Raw genomic sequence first — 19,419 nt, 5'->3', positions numbered from 1 at the left:
GATAGTGGAATATCTATATTTATAATTCATAAGCCAACACTTAATATTATTACTCTTTATCATCACATAATATCAAGTAAACTCATATATAATGTTCTCCACATTCTATAACTAAAAGTTTAACCTGAATTCAAATTTTGTGATATGACATGATTATATAGCACCTTGGCCGAAGGTGTAAAACTTATTCTCACAGTTCTTCTGGTGATTGGAGACAGTTGATGTGATCGCTGTCTTTTAAAAATCAAACTGAGATGAGTGAGAATGAGGTAATATCCTTGACTACGCTTTGAAATCGAGACCTTTGGAAAATTTTAAAATTGTAACAGTGTAACCAGGTTACTTTTACCTTATGGTTTGGATGATCTACAGACACTGTAATTTCCTTTTCATTTTCTGCATCTTCAACCCTTAACATGGGGATTGCAGTGTTGTTGGGTGTTACTAGTATTTCAGCCTGTTGGATGGAACTCAAGGAATCAGCAGTTGGTTTGGAATGATCAGACAGGAACCTTGCACTTGTCTGAAAAAATTAGAAATTAGCTCATGTTATTCATGTCTAGATGTTAACATTCAAAATTTCCAGTTACTCTTTTATTGTCATCATTATTAGTAGCAATATGTTTCATACATAATATCACTTAAAGGATACTCTTGGGGCACCTGGGTGGCTCAGTGGGTTAAGCCTCTGCCTTCGGCTCAGGTCATGATCCCAGGGTCCTGGGATCGAGTCCCGAATTGGGCTCTCTGCTCAGCAGGGAGCCTGCTTCTTCCTCTCTATCTCTGCCTGCCTCTCTGCCTGCTTGTGATCTCTCTCTATCAAATAAATAAATAAAATCTTAAAAAAAGAGACTCTCTAGAATTTTTAAGAATATAAGCAAATGTCCATATTATAATGTTAAATGAAAACAGAATCACAAACATATTTAAGAAAATGTTATATATGCAGAGACTAGGTGAAAATGGAGCAAAAATTATTTCAATAATAGTCATCTTTGAGTTTTGGAAGTATTTTCTGTGCTTTTCAAACTTTTAAAAAATATAATATTCATACTTTATAATTTTGAGAACTGTTGTTTAGCAGAAAGTCCAAGTGAAACTAAATTAACCAAAGGATGTAACACTACATTTCCTTAAGTTAACTTTTAAGTAACTGCTGCTAATTAGCAGAAAAGATATAAACTTTTTATTCAATATTTATTTTCTTAACACTATCAGCCTTATATCCAACAAGAAATCTTACAGTAAAAAATAATTTAATGTGGAACTAATTCAAAAGTTGTGTGAAACAGTACACTTCATTCTAGTCAAGAAGAGGTATGGAGTATTATTTCAACTAGAGGGATGGCTCTATTTCTAGCAAGACTAAAGGCCTAGATGAAGAGCGGGCAGTAATACAATGGGGAAGTTTAACAATGGACTTAGAAGAGATCTCCCTTCAAGTCTTGACTCTGTTATTAAGAATCTGTCACTTGACAAACTGTAAATCTCTACCCTGTCATCTATCAAGTTGAAATAAGCAGAAATATCAAGATAAGTTTACACATATATTAAAGTCTGGAAATTGAAATAAACTACCCAAGTGAAAAAATGACTGTTGTTAGCAGTGGTATGATACAGTGGTAACACTGTGAACTCTCTGATACTGTAAGCAGGCATTCACCACAAATCTTTATCGGAGAGATACTACGGATGCTCAGATGTCAGGCAGATCTAGGTGTAAGTACAGAACTCAGATTCTATTTGCACTGACTTGTCTTTATGATTACATTCTGTTGTACTGATTATATAAGGAAAGACATGGCATACAAGATTCATTTTATTTTTTATTTTTTTTATTTTTTATTTTTTTAGATTTTTATTTATTTGTCAGAGAGAGAGTACACACAAGCAGGCAGAGAGGCAGGCAGAGAGAGAGGAGGAAGCAGGCTCCCTGCCGAGCAAGGAGCCCGATGCGGGACTCGATCCCAGGACCCCAGGACCACGACCCGAGCCGAAGGCAGCGGCTTAACCAACTGAGCCACCCAGGTGTCCCTACAAGATTCATTTTAGATGCTGTTTGCTCTCTTGCTTCTTATCACCTTCTCAACTAAAAGGAGTAATGATATTTGAAAAAATTTCCAAAGAAGCCATTTATAAGAGAGAAAGGAGAAAGAATGGTGGCCAGTCTGGCAGATTGCCAGCAGAGACATCATGGAAGGCAATGGAAGGAGATTTTAGCTTATTAGTAGGGAACTGCGCCCCCTCTCTGCATCCTTCTTCCTCTGCTCTGCCTCCTTAAGCTGGAAGAAATGCACAAAAAGCACGGCAGCTTTTCTTCTTTCAGAAATTTTCTGAAATCAAATTCTATTTTATTATTCCCACAGCTATAACAACATAACATCTGGAAATTTGTGTGGAATCTCCTAACCACACAGAATCCACTTACTTGTGTAGAATTCAGGCAGGTGAGGAAAATGATACAAGATTTTTAATGGGTAAACCGTATGAGAAGATATTTAGCTTTTTAGCATCTGACTGGATCTGCACAAGGAACTGTCCTAAAGAAAAAAACATCTAAAATGTGTCTACATGCAGATGTGTTATTCAAACATTTGGTTGAGAGATGCTTTTGATGTCTGTTTACATAGTGGCAACAGCTGCAAGGGCAAAACACATTTTTAGGAGAAAACAATGGGTCTGTGGAAGCTTCTTTCTGTGCTGAACATAATTTATCCCACTTTTGTAATTTCAGAGGACAATGTATAATTTCAGCTGGAGTAGCTCCAGTTACTTAAGCATAAGTAGTGTTGTAGTCCAGTTACTTAAGCCCTAGCAGTGTTGTCATACACTCTGTTTTCTAAGAACTGCCTGGTCTGGGTGGCATGACGTTTGTCTTTGCTGACACATCTGTCAACCAAATGTTAGCCACCAGCTATCCAAAAACCAAGAACAGAAGCCTAGACAGAGTAGAGAATGAGGAAGAGAAGGGATGAGAGAAATTACTTTGTTTCTTTAGAGGAGACTGATTCCTCCATTTGGTGAAAAAGAAAAAAATGGCACAAATCCTTTGGTTTGATTATAGATTAAGTGGATGATGATCATCCAAGCCATGGTTCTGCTAACAACAGCAACAACAAACACTTTCGGGTAATTTTAAGGGGGCTGACATGGTCTCAAATGATTCTGATTTGTGTGTAGACAATTTATTGCTGTGTGAATGGTGGGGCCAGTGTATCTGATCATGAAGAAAAAAAAATGTTCTAGTTCTTTTTTCAACAACATCCACACCACCCCCCACCTCCAAGCATGTGTTAGGAGCTGATTTATGATCACGATTCCACTTCCTGCCCCTAACCCATCGGTTCCTGTTTTATTACAGACTCAGAATTGATCAGCCAGTGTATATTTGAACTCGAAGGAAATGCTGCTGAAGGGTATAGGTATGCACTCCCAAGACTTCTCATACTAATTTCTTGGGCTTCTCATGCTAAGTGATGAATTTTCATAAGACAATTTATTTCTTCCCGTTCTCGTTGGCCTTTATGCCCTGGCATATCCTCTTTCTAAAAACTGATAATCGACATTTTCAGCTTTTGATTTATTCTATCTTGTGGAATCTGGTAGTTCTGAAAGAAGTATTCTTTTAGAAAGTATTTTATCTCAATTTTTCTAGTTGTTTGTTCCCTGCTTGGGAAAAAATAACATTAAAATTAAAAAGAGAATTTCAAACCACTATATGCACACATTTTCTTTTTAAATGGAGGATGTCTAAATTAAATGTCAGGAAGGAGAGATGTAACAACAGAAAAAAAGGATATTTACCGGGATTGCAGCTGCAGTTCCCAAAATGTATAGGAAAAAAAGCACAGTCTTCATGTTTTCTAGGCCTGTGAACCAAGAAGATAATTAGCAGTGGTGGGTAAAATTTCCTTGTGAAAGATTAAAAGATAATCTCAGCAAATATTGAGCTTGATATTGATCTTTACATTTAAAGGTGATTATTGTCTTTGTGTACACTAATGTATCTGGAAAAATGGATTAACGAGTTTTTACCCAATCGTGTCTCTGTGAGAATGACTCCTTGATTTTCTGGCCCAGCTGTGTTTGGCAGAACTTACCTCTCTTTATGCTTGTGTTTCCTTGAATAGAGGCGCTATGCCGATTGAGTGTTCACAGTGAAGATAAAAGGGACAAAGTGAAATAGTATAGTATGTCAGGTTGGGATAAAACAACCCGCCTCTTCGGTGGTGAAGATACACATATATTCAATGCAGAGTTTTAGGAATGAGACATTGTGCTGCCTAAAGCAGTCATCAGTGTTCCTCTAATTCAGAGGTCTCACACTGGCAGTCTGTGTGGGTGGGTGGGGGCCTGCAGATGGGTTTGGTTTGGTAGGCACTGGGTATTTTAAAACAGCATTTTAAAGTCCAAAGGTTTCAGGTAAAAACCCAGATCTGAACAACAACAACAAAAAAACAAAACAAAAACTCCACCCTCCCCCACCCCCCACAACCCTCCAGATCTGCAGTTTCTCCTGAACCACTGGGCCTCTTAGCAACCACTGGTATTCCTGGCAACAGCCAGCTGGATCTGAGCAGAGGCTCTCCTCCAAAAGAAGAGCTGGCATTTGCCCCTGGTCTGTTTCAGTTCTGCTATTTGCTTTGAATTGGAGTTTGTTCTAAATGAACTTTTTCAGTTGAGAGATGAGGCAAGAGAAGCTCAAAGAAGGCAAAGTAAACTGGCCTCCTGGGGAATTCTCTTAAAAGGAGTGGGTGATGTACATTTCCCTGTGGAGTATTTCTAAACCTGGCAATCCAACTCCATCTGGGATTAGGAACAGAGTTTCTAGTCTTTAAAAGATATTCTCTGGGTCTCCTAGAAATAGTAGGTGACTCTTTTAAATTATTTTTGCAATCTTTTATACATAAATGTATCCATAGAGCTTTAAATAATATTTTGAGGTTTATAAAGAATGTAAACAGTTTCTTCTGCTGGTTACCTCATTATTTCAAAACAGATGCTTAAATAGACGTTTAAAATAAATACATATTTAAAAACACATTAATGTTAAAAATTATTTTATTGATTTAATACTATAATAGCTATCGCTTAACACACATGCCATATGCATGCACACACATGCACAAACATACTCTTCTCCTTCCCCATTTCTCTTCCTAAACTAATGACATCACAATTCTTACTTAAATCACTATATAACATTTACGAATAATGTGTATATTCCTCACAGCTGAGCCAAGTAGTAATTTCCTGTGTTGAACCACACTTACATTTATTTCTTGAACAATATTTTGTTTTGTCTGGCCCTAGAAATTGCCTCCTCTTTATTTTTCTTTTTAAGATTTTATTTATTTATTTGACAGAAAGAGATCACAAGTAGGCAGAGAGGCAGGCAGAGAGAGAGAGAGGAGGAAGCAGGCTCCCTGCAGAGCAGAGAGCCCGATGTGGGGCTCAATCCCAGGACCCTGGGATCATGACCCGAGCCGAAGGCAGAGGCTTAACCCACTGAGCCACCCAGGCGCCCCCTCCATTTTTTTTTTTTTAATGAGGATTGGTTTTTTTCTTTCTTTATGTAAGCTTTTAAGTTTTTTCCCCAAGCTTCAATATTTGTTCTTAGTATCTTAGGGTATTACAATCTCTGCCTTAGTTTGGATCCTTAAAAACAAAACAAAACAAAACAAAACAAACTATTTTTTTTTTTAAGATTTTATTTATTTATTTGACAGACTGAGATCACAAGTAAGCAGAGACACAGGCGGGGTTGGGAGGGGAGCAGGCTCCCCATTGAGCAGAGAGCCTGATGCGGGGCTCAATCCCAGGACCCCAAGATTATGACCTGAGCCAAAAGCAGAGGTTTAACCCACTGAGCCACCCAGGCACCCCTATTTTTTATTTTTGTAATCTCTACACCCAATGCAGGGCTCAAACTCATGACCCGAGATCAAAAGTTACATACTAAGTCAGCCAGACACTCCAGTTTGGATCCTTTTTAATTTACTTTAGGCTCTCATTAGACCTGTTTCATTTGGAAATTCATATATTTCGGTTCTGAGAAATTTTTAAAAAATATTTTATTTATTTATTTGGCAGAGGGAGAGATCACAAGTAGACAGAGAGGCAGGTAGAGAGAGAGGGGGAAGCAGGCTTCCCGCTGAGCAGAGAGCCCCAGGTGGGGCTCGATCCCAGGACCCTGAGATCATGACCTGAGCCGAAGGCAGTGGCTTAACCCACTGAGCCATCCAGGTGCCCCCTGAGAAATTTTCACATGTTAATTCTTTGATAATTTTTATTACTCTATTTTTTTGTATTTTCTTTCTGGAATTCATAATAGTTAAATGTCAGAATTTGGGGGTTGGTTCTCTAATTTACTTACAATTTTTGCTCCTTTTTTCCATCTTGTTTATATTATTCTGGGAAACTTCCTCAAGTTTTTTATCTTTTTTCTCTACTACTAATTTTTTAAATGTTTTGCTCACACACTTTAAATTTATTTCCTGATGTTCCCCCTTTTAGATGTTATCATCTTTTTTCTTTAGTGTGATATATACTCTTGTTTTTGAAGATATTAATTCAATATTTAAAAAATTTTCTCTGAACCCTGTATTTTCTGTTTCCATATTATCCCTGTTTTTCTGGATTACTTTGGTCTTTGATTTTTATGTCGAAAGCTTTTCTCGAATGTGTAATGTCTTGCTTGTATGGTAATATTTGGTAGCAAGTCACTAAAAAGCCAATTCGACATTTCACAGGCAGGGCTTGTCACTTTGGAGAGCTACCACGGAGGGGCTCAGACAGTAACCTAACACTTTTGATGCAATGCCCTTGATGTCATTGTCAGGTTTTTTTTCTTGGGGAGTTCCCCCCACCCCGCCAGGGAAGATCTTCGTACTTCCTACCCCATAGGGCGAGGTAAAAGCCTGGTTGCTCCATGCTGTGAGATGAAGGAGTGAAGGGACTGGAAATCTCTCAGGGCATACACAGACTCTCACTTAGTCCCCAGATTTCTGTATGGCGTCACATCCCACCCTCCATGGTACCTCTCTAAAGCCCAGGGCCAGAGAATAACCTTCTCTTTCCTGTTTAGGGTGAAATGGGGAGTCCTCTGTCAATGCCAGCATGAGCAAGAAATCTGGTATCAGTTTATCTAAGAGGCTTTCAACCAATCCCCCTGATTTCAGCCTCTACCCTTGCCTCAACTTCCAAATGACCTGGTACCCCCAATTTTGAAACTTTTTTGAGTTCTGCAGTGGGAACTGGCTTCTTTGTCTATGGCACCCTTCTCTGAACATCCTTAGATTTAAGCTTTCCCTGTTCTTCCAATTGCTTGCTAAATTCCAAAAATTTGCCGTTATCTTTTATCTTGTCACCCTCTCTTTTTTCTTTTCATTGTGAGTTTATATTATTATTTTTCCTTTCCTATCATTATACTGGAATTTTAGCAGAGTGGCAATATATGCATATGTTTCATCTATACTATCTAATGAACAGATGATTTCTATTTCTTCATCTGATTTATATCTGTGTTACTACCACTGCTGCTGCTGCAGCTACTACTATTTCTAGGACAATAGGAATTACTAAGGTCTTTGGTTCTAACTTCATTAGCAAATAAAGTTTTTATTAAAGAAAAGGAGCCTACAGGTGGTAGGACAGACTTCCTTATCATGTTAGAAAAAATAAGAACACACCTATCCCATTATTCCGGCTAGGGGATAGTGTGTTGGAAGAATGGAGATTAAAGATTGAGTGTGGGGGAAAACATAAATCACTTGTAACCTTGTATCACCTCAAATAAGCTAATCTGTTCCATTTTTAATGAGAATAACATGTATGTATTCAGCTTGAAGACTTAAATTCAATTCCTCTAAAGGACTCCTCTGAAGATGACTGTCCATAACTTCAGGAATTCAGAGTACTAACAGAGGAATGTGTGTTCTGTTTATATCCTTAAATAAACATTATTTAGAATTAGTAATGGTGTATAACAAATACTGGAAGTTTATATTATCAAAGTGCTCTTTGTTTACCAAACAGATCTACAAATGGGATAGTATCTTCTTCAACCTTTTCAATAACCTCATGATGTGGGAGATGACGAACGGGGCTAGAAAGGCTATGACAGGACATGCTGGAGGCCAGAGAGCTGTTAAGAAAGGAAACTGGCCTTGAACCCAGCTTTCCTGGCTCCTGTGCTGGTGCATTCCCAGCTCCTTTGCAAATCAAGATCTCCATTTACCTCTTATACAAAGATGCATGGAAGGAGGAAAAAAACCCTAAGCCAGTATGGGAACAAGTTGAGAATTCACTCTAAATTTTTAAATAAAGAGTTCCGATATTGTAAGGTTCAAGAGTTTGCATACACAGCAAATATACTTTTCTATGTTGAGGAAAAAGTCTTATCATAGAATGTTGGTTGGGTTATTTGATATCAAAAATCCCTTTCAATAATGCTTTTTATTGTCTAAACAAGGCAAAAACATAGAAATTCAATTTCCTTTGGATGAGGTACATGTTTAAATGAAAATATGCAGCAACACCCCACACCCCAAATTCTAACACTTCAGAGATATTGAAAAAATACCTTGGAATGAAAAAAGCATGTAACTGTCAGGAGAGCTGAATTCTGATTCCAACACTGTCCTTCACTGGCCAAGAGACCTTGGGTAACTCACTTACCCTTTCCTAGATACAGTTTTCTTAAGTGATGAACAATGAAGCAGGTGACCTTGATGATCCTTCAGCTCTAATATTTTATACTGCTAAAACATGATAATTCTATGAATCTCATGAACCACAAACTGCTGTTATCTCTTTTCCTTAAACTACTAATACCACTGACAATATATTGTATGATTTTATAGTATCAAAATAAAACATTTTATATTGTGGTATTTAATGCTTCAAGCACATAAGTGGTATCTATTTCCTATTTCTATTATTGATGATAATTTAAAATATTTTATGCTCTTAGTAAATGCTAATGTAAAAAGTCATTGAAAAATGCAGTTTCCTTCCCCCATATTCAAAATTTAACATTCATTCATTCATTCATTTTGCCAGTATTTATTAGATTTATGGAACTACAGTCATTTATATTTTAGATCAGCATATTACTATTCTACTAGCAGTAGGAAATGGTAAAAATACAAAATAGTATAATTTAGCGCCGGCTTTCTTTATCTTGGCACTATGAACATTTCTGGGTGGGTGATTCTTTGTAGTATGGAGAATGTTTAGCATTCTTCTGCGTGTAGGATGTTTAGCAGCAACTGTGAGACTTCTACCCATTAGATTTCATAGCAAGTCCCTCATCCCCCACCAGTTATGACACCAAAAATGTCTCCAGATATTGCCAGGTATCCCCTGGAGGATAAAATTGCCCTGATGGAGAACTACCAGTTTAGTACAAGGAGAATGGTGCTTTGGGGTTAGAAGTATTAGTATTTGGGGGCGCCTGGGTGGCTCAGTGGGTTAAAGCCTCTGCCTTCGGCTCAGGTCATGATCTCAGAGTCCTGGGATCGAGCCCCACGTCGGGCTCTCTGGTCAGCGGGGAGCCTGCTTCCTCCTCTCTCTCTGCCTGCCTCTCTGCCTACTTGTAATATCTGTCTGTCAAATAAATAAATAAAATCTTAAAGAAAAAAATTAAAAAAAAAAAAAAAGAAAGAAAGATGTGTATTTGAATTTGGTCCCGCAGCTGCCATCTATGTCATCTTTAGCAAATTACTTAACTCTCTGAGCCTCAGAGTCCCTATCTAGAATGGGGATAACATGTGTGATGGTTAATTTTAGGTAACAGCTTAACAGGGCTGCAGGATGCAGGACTCTTGCCTACATTCATCACAAATAACAATGAAATGAGGCTAAGAGATTGTTACCACATTTTCTTATAAATGGTAGCAACATAAAGAGCAAGGAAGAATCATCACAAGTATTGTGGGTTTCAAGACTAATTTCCCTTGACTTTAGTTCTTAGAGCAATGTGTATAGCTCATTAAATTTGAGAAAAACAATTCCCTTTAACTTGATCATAGGATCTTACACAATTCCCTTTGTTTTCTTAAATGGAGCACAGCTGAATGGATCAAGAAGAAACGTGTCACATTGGCCAGGGAGTACATCACTCTTTCACTCTTTTATCCATTTATCCATTTATTACTAGACATTACCTAAGCACAGGGCTACATGGTTCCTGTCTGAAGAATGGAAAAGGAGGAGGTCAAATAAATCAATGATTTGATTTAATATAATGTGATGTATACATAATGCAACAGAAATAGGGATAAAAGGCATTTGAAATCAGATAATGCTACCCAACAACCCCAGTAGCCCCAAACCATCCTGTCCAAAGCTGATTGTTAAACATTTACCACTGGAGAGTTCTGAGAACTATTTAAAGTCAGAACAAAAAAGAGTTAATGACCAATTGGATACTGTTGGAAGAAGAAAAGGAAGAGTCTTGGGTTATCACATTTCTAACTTGGGCAGCTGGGTAAATGGTGGCATTCATCACCAAAATAAGGGATTATAACAGGAAGATATGATTTTAGAAGAAAAATGATAAATTAGTTTTAAATTCATTGCATTTGAGTAGTGACATACTTGGATAAACAGGTCTAGGGATAAGCACAGAGTTCGGGGTTAAAGATAGTTTTGAATGCTATTAGCATGGGAAGCTATATAGTGAGTAAGGCAGAGAGCAGGAGCTACAACCCTGATGAATGAAGACCATTTAGTGCCATTAGAGGATGAGAAAAGCTAAAGATACAAAGGATCAGAGAAAGGAGTCACATAAGAAAGTGTTAAATGTTACAGAAAGGTCAGAGTAAACGAGGCCAGTGAATTATCCACTGCCTTTGGAAATACAGAGGTTATTGGAGAATTGAAGGAGAGTAGGTTTGGTGAAATGGTGTTGGTGTGGGCCAGTCTGCAGTGACTGAGGAGTAGAAGGAATGAAGACAATGAAAGTAGACCACTCACTTAAGGTAGTTGACTATGAAAGGAATGTAAGATGGTAGCTAAGCGGGAATGTGTGGTCACTGAAAATTTTTATTTATATTAAAATGTGGTCATTAAAGTATCTTCTATGCTGAAGGGAAAGCGTAAGTAATGAATGAGAAGATAAACAGGGAGGAGATGGGATAAACAATGATAACCCTAGTGAACTACAACTTTTGGGCCTTATTCCCTGTGACTTTGGCCTTGGTCTTATGACTTGTTTTGGCTAATGGGACAATATCAGGCATGATGCCAGCAGAAGCTTAGTAGGCACTTACATATTGGGATTTGTCTTCCTATGAAAGCCATTCACCATGTTGTAAGAAAATCTGGACTAGAGACTAGCTTGGATCTCTGAATCAGGTGTGATTTTGTCACAGTCACTGATTTCTTTATCTACAAAACAGACAAAAATATAGTACCTCTCCTATTTATCTTCTAGGGTTATTTTGAGACTCAAATGTGATCATATAGTCATTTGGTGATTTCACCTCTACAAATGAAATGAAGGATATCATTTCTTTGAAACATTCATAAAGCAAAAATGGCTTAATAAGTTCAATCACTGGCCACATAGAAGTCTGGGAAATGAAAGACGATTTTGGATGGTTCAGCTTCAGCTGAGCTCCCAGCTTGCTGGAGCCTCGTGAGTGACTTTAGACAAAAATCACCAGAAGAACTACCCAGGTGAGTCCTGTTCAAATTGCAGAATCTAGTGCAAATAAGGGGATTGTTTTAAGCCATTTAATTTTGGGGTGGATTGTTATGCATCACTGTTATGCAACCACCCTAAATTTGGGGTAGATTTCAGTTATTCATAGATAACTGAAACAGGTGGAAAACAGAGAAGTTGCCTGAGTCATTGTGAAGGCAATATTGCATGCACAGTGATTAAAGACAAAGGCTCTGATTCAGAGCTCTACTACTTAATTTGCACAATCTTGGATAAAATATTTAGCTTTTTGATGCTCATTGTTTATCTGTACAATGATGATGAAGATGAAGGAAGATGATAGAATTTGTTAAATATTTGCTGGTCTATTACTAAAGCACAGGTGTTAGGTTTAACTCTGAAGAGAAGAGGAATTCTTTGTTCTTTCAGACAAAAGGAAAGAAAGCTTAACAATAAGGATATGTTGAGGCAAGGCCCCAGGAATTCATTAAGTTGCACTTAGCTATACCTCTTTTTACATTTATATAACATTTCACAGTTATAAAAAACTTTCTTGTATATGGTCTCATTTGATCCAATAAGGAAAGGAAGTAGACAACATTTGACTATAAAGAGATGGAAGCCTGAAGAATCTAAATTACTTGGCTAAATGCGCAAGGCTAAGAAGTGAGCAAGGATTAGAATGCAGTACTTTGGACTCAGAATCCAACATTCTTCCATGGCTTCAGAACAAGCTGAAGACTAGAAATCAGAGATTCTGGCTTTGGGCCCTGGCTCTGTCAAGTACTAAATATTACTCTGAGCAAATTACTTCATCTCTCTAAACTTCATGTACAGAATGCAAATAACAATTCCTTGCATTGTCAGAGGGAGCCGCTGAGGTGGAGAAGCTCTTTGCGAACTCTGAAGTAACGTATACATGTAACTGATTGTTATTTCCATCATTCTGCCTGGTGCATCTCATCAATATTATCGTTGTAGTCATTTATGTCTTGTATTAGTTGTGTTATAAAGAAAATGAATCTTTAATGTTCCTTTACTTTTTTCCCTACATCCTTCCAGGTCTTCCTCCCCTTGGTGATCTTAAGCTTACCGGGTGTCTTGGTTTTGGAACATTTCTACTTTTAGTTCACTCTTTAAAAATAAACTCAAACAGACATGTCCTCTATTCCACACATTTAAATTCTAGTTTTCTACATGCATCTAATCCATACTTAGGAGATAAGGATATTCCTGAATTAATGTCTTTCTGGTCTCAGGTAAGAGGTATTTTCTCATTGTTCTTAGCCCAAAGGAGCTACTACAATGCTGAGAATCTTGGCATAGCTGTGGGAAGACGTACTAAGACATGAAATAAGTATAGGGTTTGTCACATGACCTATGGTGACTAGTCGTGCAGGCTTTTGGAGAGTCAACCCAATATTTCCTATATGGTCCCTGATTATTTACTGTGTCTAGAATGGAACTATTTTTTAGTTCCATTTTTTAGTTCTATTTTTTAGTTCTCATGTTTATTTTTATCCTGAAATAAAAGACAAAATTTAAAGACAGAATATGACTGTGTCATTTAGAATGACCCTAATAGGAAACCACCTCAAATTTTCACTTATAAAGCAGATGACTGTGTTATACTTTTAAAGACTAGACCTCGTGGAACAATCTAGTGTTCAGAATGTAGAAGGCCTTGAGTTCTTGTGCTTGTGTTCCATTTTGTCCTTCATACCAGTCACTGGGCATTTTTCCTTACTGAGCTAATTGTATTTGCCACACACTGATCAAAGTAATTTCACAGCCTTTAGCTTATTTTAAGAACTGAACAAATGTGCTGATTTGTATAAAGAAGACAGAGTGGAGAACTTTCCTGGGAAATGAGAGATATTTTGAAAACAACTGTACTACTGAAGATGACAGGGAGGCTTAATTAGCTGATGCTTGCAAAGTACTTTGAAAAGGAAACCATGATGTCCTTGCTAAGCATGACGAATACCATTTAATCTTGGATCAGTAAAAAGTCATATATTTTGAGACATTCAAATTTGGTGTGTGTGCTCTACGAAATGCAAATTGTTCTTTTTTGTAAAAAGAACAAATACAACTCTCGGTGAAAAGTGCAGAAATAAGACAAATTTTTGAATACAAAGTTATTAGTCTAGGGACTTAAATATGGAGAGTTGACATGAAATTAGATAATGTTATTTTGCCCAAATTTGTGTGTCTATTTAGAGGCATTGGCATAGCTGAGAGAACACTTGGTACTGAGTTGGAAGATCTGAGCTCCAGAACTGAGCTGCCTTTGCCAGCCAAGAGACTTTTTGTCAAGTCACTGATTTCTTTATCTACAAAACAGACAAAAATATAGTACCTCTCCTATTTATCTTCTAGGGTTGTTTTGAGACTCAAATGTGATCATATAGTCATTTGGTGATTTCACCTGTACAAATGAAATGAAGGATATCATTTCTTTGAAACATTCATAAAGTAAACATGGTTTAATAAGTCCAATCAATACTTTGCAGAGACTTTAATTCATCCCTTTTAAGTTCTTTCCTTTGTACCACTCTTTCTTTTTGTGGGTCTAGAGAGGTTAGGGATGAGAGATGGTGGAGAACTTTGAGAAGAATCTTTTCCTTCTGTTAGAAACAGAGTGTCTCATTATCAAACTTTCATGAGAACCTCATCTGGAATTTTAAAAGATGACAGCTAGACTGAATTTTATAGGAGTGGCCTTTTGGGGGAAACCTAGGATTTGAAATTTCAAATGCCTGAAATTCTTCTACTGGACAGCCCATGTTGCCTCAAAACAAACATCTAGATGAAATATTTGGTATGACAGAAACAGGTCTCCCCTTTAAGAACCAAACATCCACGAATGTCAACTCTATTCTAACTTGCATGGGTAGCTGTCTTGAGACAACTTCTAACATTTCTTATTTCGCACACATAAACATTACAGGACGGTAAAGATAGCTGTCATTGTCTGCTGTCCCTCCTATTGAGAGGTCTAATTCTCTGCCACTCGAATTGGACTGGCTTTAGTTACTTCACCAAATGACTGAGGTAGAAGTGATGTTCTAGGACTCTGGAGTTTAGCTCTTAAGAAGCTTTGGGATTTTGACTTACTCACCTAACTATAGCTTTATTGAAAATGTAGGTTTTTGTCATTAACTGTTATACACAATAGGTAATATAATGTCCTGTATTTTTTGAGATTTTACTATATGCCAGCTACTATGCTAAGCACTTCACCTGTGAACCGTCTGTTATTCCTGTCACTTCACCTCCACTTCATAAAGAGTACCCATCCAGTGAGAGGTTCTGGAGTTCTGTGCCACTGTGCCCAGTCATGAATGACAAACATGCAAGATTTCAAGAGGAATTGTTTCTCAGGGACATTCTCAAAGATTTCTCTCTCTCTCTCTCTCTCCAGCTTGGAAGAAATTAGTACATTCTTCCTCTTCTACAACAAATAATTAAAGGGCTACTTTAATTATATTTAGAGGATCCCACAGGCTTATCTTAGGCAAGACTGTGCGACAGCTATGTTTCCACACCTCTTCATCATTCCTCCTGGAGCTCCTCATCTGATTGTACCACTTGCCACTCACTAATCTCACTGGGTCTCATTTCACAACTATACATGATGGACCCATGAAGGCAGTTCTCTGTTCTTGCCCTCAGGCATTTGCCAGCCCTTCTGAAAGTTTCTACTGTGGCCTATGTTAAAAATGATTCCAGGGGCGCCTGGGTGGCTCAGTGGGTTAAAGCTTCTGCCTTTGGCTCAGGTCATGATCCCAGGGTCCTGGGATCAAGCTCCGAATTGGGCTCTCTGCTCAGCGGGGAGCCTGCTTCTCCCTCTCTCTCTGCCTACTTGTGATTTCTCTGTCAAATAAATAAATAAAATCTTAAAAAAAAAATTCCAATGGGCTAAGAGAGCATGAAGACCTGAGCAAACATGGTATCTTTATTTATTTATTTATTTATTTTTTTAAAAATAAATTTTTTTTAAATCTTTTTTTAAAAAAGATTTTATTTTTAGGTTACCCCTGCACCCAGTGTGGGGCTTTAACTCACAACGCCGAGATCAAGAGTCACATGCTCCATTGCGTGAGCTAGCCAGGTACCCTGCAAACATGGTGTCTTAAAACCAGTTACAGGTTTTCACTGACATATAGACAAGGTCAATTCTTCTGACTTTTGTAAAATTCAGACTGTGATACCACTGGCTCCTATCATATTAGATAGATGATTCTGTAACTGAAGTTGAATCAAGTATAGTAAAAATGCTTTGCCTTGGGAGCTATTTGAGAGTGGTGTACTGTGAAAAATTATTTTGGCCATATTTATTTTTATTTGCTGAATCATATTACGATATCCGGCCTTTTATTTCCTTTTTCTCTGTGCATGCAGGGTTTTCTCATATTTACATTTATTTTTTCCTCCCCCCATTTTTCACATATACTTAAGCTTAAGCTTTAAAGTTCCCCACTTGAATGTGCTCCTTACAAAGCCTCGTACCTAATTTTGATTTTTCTATTTTAAAAAAGAAGACCCAATACATACAGTAAACTTCTGGTTCACAAATTCTGAATCTACTCCTGAGTATGGCACTCCTGAAGGCCTGTGGCATTTGTCATGTTGCAGGACTTAATAATACCTGAATGATTTGCTCCATGTTGTTACTGGCATGACAATTCACCTTTGAAGCCTAGCCCATGATATGATCAGATATATTACTCCTATTCTTTCTTTGCCTTTAGCTCTTTTCTCTACATCCCATGCTCCTAACCCCAGCCCCATTTATTTCATTCCCTACTTCCCTGAAATTTCTTTCCCCTGAATGTCAGGTTCTTAGCTTTCTGCTCTATTCTTATTTGACTTTCCCTTATTAGTTAAACTCAACAAGCACAACAGAAAACCTCTTTGGATTCAATGGAAATTGTCTTCCTTTTGTTAATAGAGTACATCGGTTGTTAAGCTCTGCTAGTTGGGAGAGGAATTTCAAGTGCTTTCAGCTCTGTGAATGCACTAAGAACTATTCACTGCGGTAGTTCTCTTCCAGGATTAAGAAAAACAGCAAATCATACCTAAGAACAGTTCCAAGTAGCCTCATTCTCATGGTGTTGGGCTCTGCTGGGGAACAATGGTGGGCTTTGATGAGTAGTGTTTGTGAGAACTACTAATGAAAGGACTCACTCCAAGCAGAATTCCCTCCAGGATTCAGCACATGGTTGAAGTCTCTCATGTGCCTTGGTGAGGGCCAAGACATTAAACAGGGAGAACAATGGCTTTTCCCAGTGGTGCACCACTACACACTGCCTTCTCTGAAAGAAGCAGATACAACAACCTTAATTAATCTTATGGCTGAGGTTTGAGAAGTTCTTTGAAAATAGGATGAAAAACGTAGGCATATTCATGCCTTCCAAAGGGAAGCTCCAGAAGATTCATTCTAGCAAGGAGAGGACACAGTTGGTCTACAGCTGTTAATTCTACCTCTCCCATCCTGGGAAAAGATTTCCCCCCAACTAAATATCTAGAAACCTTCCATCTGCTCCTCCAAATCCACTCTACATTCACTCTCCAAGCCTTCTCCAACCTGAGCTTTCCCAGAGCCTGTGTGAATTACATCTTCAGGTTCTCTTGCCTGATGGTTTCTGTTAGGTTCAGCAGGTGGGGTGCACTGCAGGAGAAATGTGAGGGAAGGAGGAGTGAAAAATCAGGGTATGCATTTTCTCAGCTCCCTCTCTTGTGACTATGTCCCTCTTTTGAAGGTCACAGCTCCCCTCAGTTACCCTCTCTATGCAGCATTTTCTGTCTGAGTTTAGAAAATGCTCCCTCCCCTGGCATGTACAAACTTAGTTCTTATTTGCCTGTTTTCAGAACCCCTGTGGCTTCTCTATACCCTGCTCACACTGATGAGGGAACAGAAGGTGGGTTGAGGACAAAGCAAAAGCTGACACCCTCCAACCTCTCCCACCCCCACTTCTGGGTGGGACACCTGTGACATTCTTTAGGAATCTCGCCACCCATCTTAATGTTAATACCTTGCTAGAGGGCAAAATGACCTTGGCAATGGCAAGCCCTCTGGTATCCCGTATCTTATAGGTCTTCTTTAGCATATGAAAGTTCTGTTGAAATCTCCCTTTTCCTTACTTCCCCCAGCCCCAGGATACATAACCTGCCACCCCTCATAACCCCGGGGCAGCAGCTATTCCTGCCCACGGGTCCTGTCCCTGAGCTTTAATAAACCACCATTTTGCACCAAAGATGTCTCAAGAATTCTTTCTTGGTCATCGGCTCTGGACCTCACCCCACCGAACTTCACGTATATTCTAGAACTTCATCAACACCTGATAAATAGTCCCTTAATACATTCTCTCAAATCCCCAAATCAATTTTTCTGCCTGGATCTATCATGTCCTTGCTGGAACCTTGACCAAACAACACTTGATTCAAAATTTAGGATTCACGGGTTTGAATATTTTCAGATCCTCTGCCAATGAAGCTGCCTCCTGCTCCCCCGTGCTGCCCTGTTTCAAGTCTGTCTAGTAGTTGCTGTGGGGACCCACTTGGAACCCTTGAGCTGGTGAAGATTATTTTAAGCTGAGGGCATTTGAGATTCAACAGATGCAGAAAGAAGCCTTCTTGGAGCTTCTTTTATCTGACTAAAAGCAGAACCTTCTGAGAAATGAGAAATGCCATAAGTTCCTTCTTCAGGGTAGCTTCTACTCCTGGGAGAGAGACCAAGAGTAAACCTACCATAAATTCCTCTCCAGGAGAGTTTTATGGCTCTGAAGAAGAAAAACCACTTACATAATAAAACATTTTCACAAACTCTCTTATCTCCAGTTTGTTCTACAAACCTATTTGTCTTTCCTAAAGAAATCTTTTGTCCTTTCATAGAAGCTGTTTCTTCCCTCACTCATTCCTTTCTCCTACTAAATAAGTATAAGCCTATATAAGCCTTAAACTTGAACTGTTTAAGGAGCCAGCTCCTGGTTGCATACGGATAAATCTTTTTCTCCTGTTAACCTGTCTTTTCTCAGTTTAATTTGCAGGCCCCAAACACATAAGAGGGTAGAGGAGAACATTTCTCCTCCTCTGTAGTGCCTTACCTGGGAGCACATTCTTCTTTTTAAATGGAACATAGCGGTCCTCATCTTTGGAAAGAATCTAAAGCTACAAGGTATTCAAATGTGATTAGCACTCATAAACATGGTTCTGCTGATATAATCATAAGATGTGAAAGGTGGATTGAAGAGTTTTAGAAAGAAATATGTGCCGGTAGCTCTGGGAGTATTTTGTATTGGAACATGACTTTTTTTTTCCACTCTACTCTCCCATTTTGCTTTACATGCAATCTCCAAAATGTCAGGACACCAGGATTAAACTGGAACCTTAGGAAGTAAATTAGTCTCTCTGTTCTTTCCTCCTCTATTTTGTAGTCCTTTCCTATAGCAAAGGAAATCCAATTCATTAACTGAGGCTGACTAAACATTGTAAACATCTGTTCTAAAACCACTGTTTTGGGGTAGTTAATCCAAACATGTAGAGAATTGCCTAATCGAGAGTAGTCTAGGGGCACCTGGGTGGCTCAGTGGGTTAAGCCTCTGCCTTCAGCTCAGGTCATGGTCTCAGGGTCCTGGGATCGAGCCCTGCCTGCATCAGGCTCTCTGCTCAGAGGGGAGCCTGCTTCCCTCCCTCTCTGCCTGCTTCTCTGCCTACTTGTGATATCCCTCTCCGTCAAATAA

At 38.5% G+C, this 19,419-nt stretch overlaps 1 protein-coding gene across 1 annotated transcript in view; it reads right to left on the bottom strand.

Moving 5' to 3' along the window:
• The window catches only part of SPARCL1 (SPARC like 1), a 47,510-nt gene that overhangs the window by 16,603 nt on the left and 11,488 nt on the right, over window positions 1-19,419 (bottom strand). Inside the window, exons 2-3 of the mRNA XM_032861945.1 lie at window positions 3,805-3,869; window positions 350-523 (exon numbers count right to left, since the gene is read on the bottom strand). Coding sequence (XP_032717836.1) covers window positions 350-523; window positions 3,805-3,858 — 228 coding nt within the window. The 5' untranslated portion in view covers window positions 3,859-3,869. The remainder of the gene's footprint in view (window positions 1-349; window positions 524-3,804; window positions 3,870-19,419) is intronic.

Source organism: Lontra canadensis, unplaced genomic scaffold (genome assembly GCF_010015895.1).
Source record: "Lontra canadensis isolate GAN:19392208 unplaced genomic scaffold, GSC_riverotter_1.0 scaffold1, whole genome shotgun sequence".
Lineage (NCBI taxonomy): Eukaryota > Metazoa > Chordata > Mammalia > Carnivora > Mustelidae > Lontra > Lontra canadensis.
The sequence above is the reverse complement of the archived record's forward strand: the minus strand, read 5'-3'. Positions and strand labels throughout refer to the sequence as shown.